The following is a 6,633-nucleotide window of genomic DNA, read 5'->3' on the forward strand; positions in this document are numbered from 1 at the left end:
GGAGAATTCGTTATATCGAGGTTCGTTATATCGAGGTTCTATTCCATACATTTTACTGTAACTTTGGCCGGGATATAGAATATCGTTCGTTATATCGAGGACTTCGTTAAATAGAGGTTCGTTAAATCGAGGTTCCACTGTATGGCGATTATTAAAACGCAAAACAGAAGGCCAAACAATAGACAGAAAACCTCACCGCAAAGTCAAAATTCTACCTTTTCCTGGGTTAGCTTAATCGGTCTCTGAACAACCCGGCCCAGGAGCTACGCTTTTAGGCTGGCCTAAATCTATTCATATACAAGAATCAAATGAAAGCGCGTGCTCTGATTCGTCAATCAGCTATAGTTTATTGTGCCAGTAAACTCATGGAAATTTCGCGTGTCTTCTGAATTATTATAGACCACAAGACAGTCCAAAACACAACTCCACATAATTAGAAGAATTCGTAAATCACGAGCCGCAGGCGAGTGATTTACGAATTCTTCTCGTGTTCTTCCAACATCCCGCTTGGTTTATCAGCCTATAAACCATAAAATCTTGTGGTCTATTGCTAAAATATTACTTTCTCTTTTATTGTGGAAATGTTGTCTTTGTTATTAGTGACAACCGGATGACACAATTTCCTGGTGAAAAACGGTCAAATTATGTGGAGTTGTGTTTTGGACTGTCTTGAACAGGCTGGTTTCAAACTTGTATCAAATCTCTCGGGGGGATACTCCCTTATATGGACTATATAAGGTATGTGCGGCCCCAAAGGGTATGGTTTTTTAGCCGTTTTGGTCATAAACAGGGTATCGATTTTGGCCATTTTGGTCTTAATTAGGGTATGGTTTTAGCACTCTAGTCCTGAACTGGGTATGCTTCTTAGATGAAGCTACTTTTTCATCTTTATCAATAAAACCGTCAACAAAATCCTTTCATAACTTATGTTTAGGGGGACTATGCCATCCGCAACGGTCATAAATAGAGTAGCAAAAATCAAAGATTTTGGTCATAAATAGGGTAAGGGTTTTGGGAGGCGGGCCGCACATCCGCCTTACTCAACTTTTCTGGGGGTACCCCCCTCCCCGGGTCAAATCTCAATTTGAAAAGACAAAATAAAAGCCACAGTTATAATCAGCAGCTTACATTTTAATTCGTTACGTACCTCGTATATGTCACAATTAGAGCCATGTACTCCGCCTGCAGACGTAAACTAGGTTCCAATGATCCATCAGCAGACAATATGTCCTATGGCTACTCTATTCAATGCTCGGCATGGCTTTGTACGTTTTCTACTCTGTTAAGTTGCATACCTTGCTTCTTGGCTCAGCCATTCGTTTTATCCAACCTAAGTCAAATACTTTGTGTTGTGATATTTAAGTTTGTTGAAAGAGTCTTCGGTTTGCTGAGGTACTACAAATAATGAACACGTATTGACCAAAGAGCGTTTATTATCAGTGTACGTACGTGTCGGTGGTCATTCCTTTTGGTGAAAAATCTTATAAGGATCCATCAGGATTTCAGGATGAATCAACTGCTAACTAAAATCCATAAAGTGACCAATCAAAGCTCGCTACTAGAGCACAATTTCACAAATTAGGCTTGTAGAGACTTCAATCAATTTGTGCGGCAATAAAGTATGACCTTCCCACCCCTGGCTCAGCTTGCTCGGACGGCAGCTGGCATTGTTTATGATTCAGAAACAGCCGAATTGACATCATGTAGCTAGGAAAAAATGTTTAAAATGAAAGGAAAAGTTAAAAACTTGAACAAGTCTTCAAGTCAGGTGAGACGGTCTTTTTCTCTTCAGTTTTCATTTCTGATCCAATGCTCGTAGATTCGCATAAACAGTACAGTGCATAATAAATTAGTTTACTTATACTTTAGAATGAGGATAAATTAAATACATCATACCCGAGTAAAAGTGCACAGGTTTAAGTTTCCTACAAGCTACAGTTGCAGCCGTGCTTACAGCGTTCTTGACCGGAAATTGTCTTGAAAGATTGTTTTGGTCACGGCATTTATTCGATGGTGTAGGAACGCAAAGATTGAAACCAAACTACTGACTAGATTTATTACAAACTGGATTCTTAACAGTATGTGGTATTGTTTATACTTGAGAAATAACTTTTTTATTCAAATCTCATTTAGTGAGAAGAGCATGATGCCTGAGAAAATTAAAACAGTTGAAACTAAAATGATTCTAACGGCAGAAACTGTTTCTGCTTTGTTATCTTTTTGTTTCGCAAGTAACAAAATCACTGCATGAGACTATTTTAACCACAGTTTCCTCTAAAGTCCGGGAAACCCAAGCCAAAAGAGAGTTTGTATTTCTCAGGATATCTAAGCATTTCGGCATGCTGGTTTTAGTCCTTACTCTACTTGCAATACGAAGAGCCTTAAACTTTCTAAACTATTAATCTGTGTGAGGCCTATTAATTACCTTGCCACCTTAGGCAATGGGCAAATGGAGTCATCGATCGTTTCTCTCAGTCCTCTAGTTTGGGAGTAGAAAATGCTCTCCAGGCAGCATACATTTTATTTAGTCAAACAATTTGAGAAAACGGCATGTGGCATGTTTGATGCAAATTCTTTGCAAAAGAGCTGAATAAGAGCTTCTACCCTGTCGATGCCCAAATGTGTTCAGTGGAATGCAGCGAACGGGAGATAAGCAAGATCTGAGTAAAGAAGTAACATGTTATACAGTGTTATTTCTCGCCGGCAACTGCTTATGAAACGGATTTCACCAGGTAAGTTAAGTAACGTTCATGATGCATTAATTTTAATACCTTATGTAAGGCACAGTTGAATAGTTTATAAAGACTACGTCACGGTGTAAATTTTAATTATTATCATTATCACCATGATTAAACTGAGCATGTGTTTGAAAACTGTCATTGGAAATGCACATAACTGAAGAAAGTTAATCGAAAGAAACCTGAATCAATTTGTAGCTTTCTTATGTGGGACCCGAATATATTATTACTTAACAACAAAATGTCAATCCTCGTTAGGAAAAAAAAATGGCGGCTGTACATTTTACCACAATCGGCATGCGAGCCTTACACAGCCCACAAAGTACAAGGAAAGCCATATTTTTGCAATATTTGTCCCTGTGCTAATGACATTAGGCGAGTTCATACTACGTACGTAAGTAGGCCTTAAGTACGCCCAAGGTCTACTTGGAATGTGAACGGGGTTTATTTTAGTTCAAGTACCTTACTTTGTAACCTTAGAAACGGCGTACTTTCAAAGGAGCCGAAGTGCGCTCTTAAGTCTAGTTTTGCTGTTCTCGAATGCGTTCTTAGGCACTATCAAAACACGCGAAAGCGATAACACGTCAATCAACTAAACGGCGGGAAAAGCTAGTGCACGCAAACCTTGGCGAAGCAAAAAGCATGGATTACAACGCAAGCCGGCCTCGCTTCTTCGCTCAGCAACAATACCGATTAGAGGACGACGATTCCGTGGACTTAAGCCTCATGTAAGTGCAGTTTCATTTATTTATTAAACCAGTTAAAGACTTTTGAACAAATGTTCTGTTTTACTCTTAATAAAATCTTAATAGCCATGTCTTCATAAGCATGCTTTCTGTTCGATAGCAACAACTTAAACCAAAGATTTGCCGGAGCAGTACCCGTAACGATTAACCAGCCACAAACGCCTTTCCGCAGTGGACAACTCTTTCATTTCCCACCACACAGCCAGACCTTTTACCGTCCTGCTGCATTTCAACCGAGCGACAGTCCACCACAAAGCAACAACAGCTCCCTAGTATCGCGAACCCCATCACCAGGGCCTGAGACTTCATCCGCTAACTCAAGCCGGGTCAGTAAAACAAGTTCCGAAGGCAAAAAGAAGACCAAATTAAAGGCGTCTGACTGGACAGAAGACGAAACTCGTGAGATGCTGGCAGTATGGGGGCCACGGTACAGCAAGCTACGCAGTGCGTCCAACAAAGAAAGGATTAAGATATGGAATGAAATTTTTGTCGCATACAAGGAAAGCTGTCCTGACAGCGAAAGAACTTTGCCGCAGGTAAAGAAACGCCAGCAAAATCTCGAGTACGAGTATAAGCTTTTAAAGCAACGCTCTCAGTCGACCGGCGAAGCGGGGTTTAAGAAAATCAAAGAGGGGTTTCCATACTTCGACTTTTTCGACGACGTGATGAGTCATCGCGATAGCGTTGACCCATCCAAAATGGCACTCGAAGGCTCTTCCACGTTTGCCTTCGAAGAAGGCAGCAGCACATCACTCTCTCCACAAGGAAGCGTGGCCGACACAGAAAACATGGAAAATGAATTCGAAACTGCGACGCCCAATGAAGGAGTGAAACGAAAGGCAACTGATAAGCCAGCGAAATCTGGCAGCAAAGGAAAGAAGAGACGTGATGAGCAAACAGCGACGTCTGAGTGGCAGACAAGTTTTCTACAACTTATGGAACGAAGCATAGAGCAAGATAACATACGATTTGAACGTTCCACAGAAATGCTTCGGGAATCACAGAGGAATCAGTTGGAACAAACAAATGCAATTCTCGCAGGGTTTAAGGACATTTTCAAAGATTTGGTGTCAAAGTAAATCAGTGCACATATTTGATGTTCTAAAAAGGAGACAGTTGTATTAATTCTAATTATATATATATTTGTTACTGTTCTGCTGTTTTGTTGTTGCCTGTATCGGCAAGTTTATACGTTTATATGACATTTTGGTGCTACACATAGCATTCGTTAACAAATAAAACCTGCAGTTGGAAAATGTAGTGTTACAAGTTATCCCGCACAAAGTCTTTTAAAGCATCTCTCACATCGTTGCCAGTTTCAAATAGAAGTCTGCCTTCATCTTCATCGTCTGAGTCATCATCGGAGTCGCAGCCATCATCATATAGATCACCTCTCTCAATGCAAATGTTATGCAAAACACATGACGCAACAACAGTTTTCGTAAGGGTTGTCGTTTTCTGCTCAATTTTTTTCATAACAATTCGCCACCGTGATTTTAACATGCCAAATGCACGCTCGACTACGCATCGTAGGACACTGAATTTTTTGTTGAATTTTTTTTGTTCAGGAGTTAAGTGCCCCCTGTCTGAGTAAGGTTTCATGAGCCAGCTGGTAAGGGGATATGCACTGTCTCCAGCGAGAAGAGGGCCGATTTCTACTCCATTTATATTCCTCGTCGGGCCAGCAAGAATTTGCTCATTTTGTGCCAAATCGTATAGTCCACTTAGTCTAAGGACGCGAGCATCGTGTATGCTGCCTGGATAACCAACGGTAGCATGGATGAATTTCAGGTTAGAATCAACTATAGCTTGAAGGTTCACACTATAATGCTGCTTACGATTATAGTAATCCTCGTGATTTCGTGGCGGAGCATTTATCTCTATGTGGCAACCATCTATGGCTCCGACAATTTGAGGTATGCCATACATCTCTTCGAACTCGTCAACCTTTTCTGTAATTTCCTGCCTTGTCAAGGGAAATTTTATGAATTGATCCTTCCTACGAAGAAGAGCGCGCTCGAATTCACTACAAATGCATTTCGCTGTTGACTTTCCGTATCCAAATTGTAACCCACAGCTTCTATAACTGTTGCCGGTTGCAAGTTGCCATAATGCTAAACCAACTCTTTCTTCTACACTAATTGGCACTCGCATCCGCGTGTGTTGTTTTTGTATATCTGCTCTTATTAGGTCACATAGGTATTCAAATGTTGCGTGAGTGATACGAAAATGTTCCTTCCAAAGAAAATGCAGTGCTGGATTAGCTATAAGAAGGCGAAACCAGTTCTGTGGTCTAGGCCAAACCCAAGCTCTTCTTTTCAGTTGTGGTCTTTGTTGTTGTGAGTGCCCTGCCATATAAATAAGCAACATCCGACGGTTTCGCCGGCTAATTCTAAAGGCTTCCTCCATTAAAGCGAAGCAATACATTTGTTGAAGCATGAAAGACCGCTGTCGCAAAAGTAGGAAAGCAAAAATCAAAATAAGGGACGCTATTCGAACGTTTCGAGGTCGCGGTATAATGAAGCTTTGAGTGTCTTGACTACATTTGCTTTGGCGGGTTTTACCGCGTAGTTTGATTGACAAGCGATTCCGCAAGTAGCATACTTTGCAATTTAGTATGAACGCTTATCTTTAAAAGTTAGCACCGCCAGTCTCAAGTTCACTTGAGTTTTTATCGTACTTAAGGCCTACTTGGGCCCTAGTATGAACTTACCTATTGTGTCTGCTAGGTTTAAAGATTGTAGAACTTTTTCTGTACGTTTTTATGAACGTTGTTAAAGTTTCATGCTCTAAGAATTATGGGTTAATGTACCAGTCGCCAAAAAAACCCCCGGTTTATTAATTAATTGATACTGGAGGGAAAACTGATACGATCACATCACACTAATTGTGACTGAACTACACTGGCTTCCAGGGTAATTCAGTCAGCAGTAGTTCAAAGCTTGTTTAAGCTGAACTACCGTAAATTGTTCTCGTGTTTTGATTATATTCCTTCGAGCTTCGAATTCTTACAATCACGGAAAATAAAAGTTTTAGGCTTCCTCAAACTTGATTATTACCGCATTTGCTTTTTGAATTCCTTATTGGAATGAACGTCGTATACGGCGTTCATTCAAGGGCGGCGTTTATTAATTTTCTGCTCTAAAATG

At 40.5% G+C, this 6,633-nt stretch overlaps 2 protein-coding genes across 2 annotated transcripts; one reads left to right on the forward strand and one right to left on the reverse strand.

The window, feature by feature from the left end:
• The first annotated feature begins 3,117 nt into the window (after positions 1–3,117).
• Positions 3,118–4,663, forward strand: LOC145478022 (uncharacterized). Its single transcript, XM_081455907.1, has 2 exons — positions 3,118–3,466; positions 3,585–4,663. Exons 1-2 carry the CDS (start codon positions 3,381–3,383, stop codon positions 4,561–4,563), a joined length of 1,065 nt encoding a protein of 354 aa, XP_081312033.1. The 5' UTR covers positions 3,118–3,380; the 3' UTR covers positions 4,564–4,663.
• An 84-nt stretch (positions 4,664–4,747) lies between these two features.
• On the reverse strand, positions 4,748–5,839 carry LOC145470775 (uncharacterized). Its single transcript, XM_081454613.1, has one exon. The coding sequence runs from the start codon at positions 5,837–5,839 to the stop codon at positions 4,748–4,750; it is 1,092 nt and encodes a 363-aa protein (XP_081310739.1).
• Between the last annotated feature and the right edge of the window lie 794 nt (positions 5,840–6,633).

Source organism: Orbicella franksi, chromosome 2 (genome assembly GCF_964199315.1).
Source record: "Orbicella franksi chromosome 2, jaOrbFran1.1, whole genome shotgun sequence".
Lineage (NCBI taxonomy): Eukaryota > Metazoa > Cnidaria > Anthozoa > Scleractinia > Merulinidae > Orbicella > Orbicella franksi.

Coding starts and splice junctions, on each gene's coding strand:
- LOC145478022 (XM_081455907.1), top strand. CDS start 3,381: ATGGATTACAACGCAAGCCGGCCTCGCTTCTTCGCTCAGCAACAATAC. Junction 3,467..3,584: donor TCCGTGGACTTAAGCCTCAT/GTAAGTGCAGTT, acceptor TCTGTTCGATAG/CAACAACTTAAACCAAAGAT.
- LOC145470775 (XM_081454613.1), bottom strand. CDS start 5,839: ATGGCAGGGCACTCACAACAACAAAGACCACAACTGAAAAGAAGAGCT.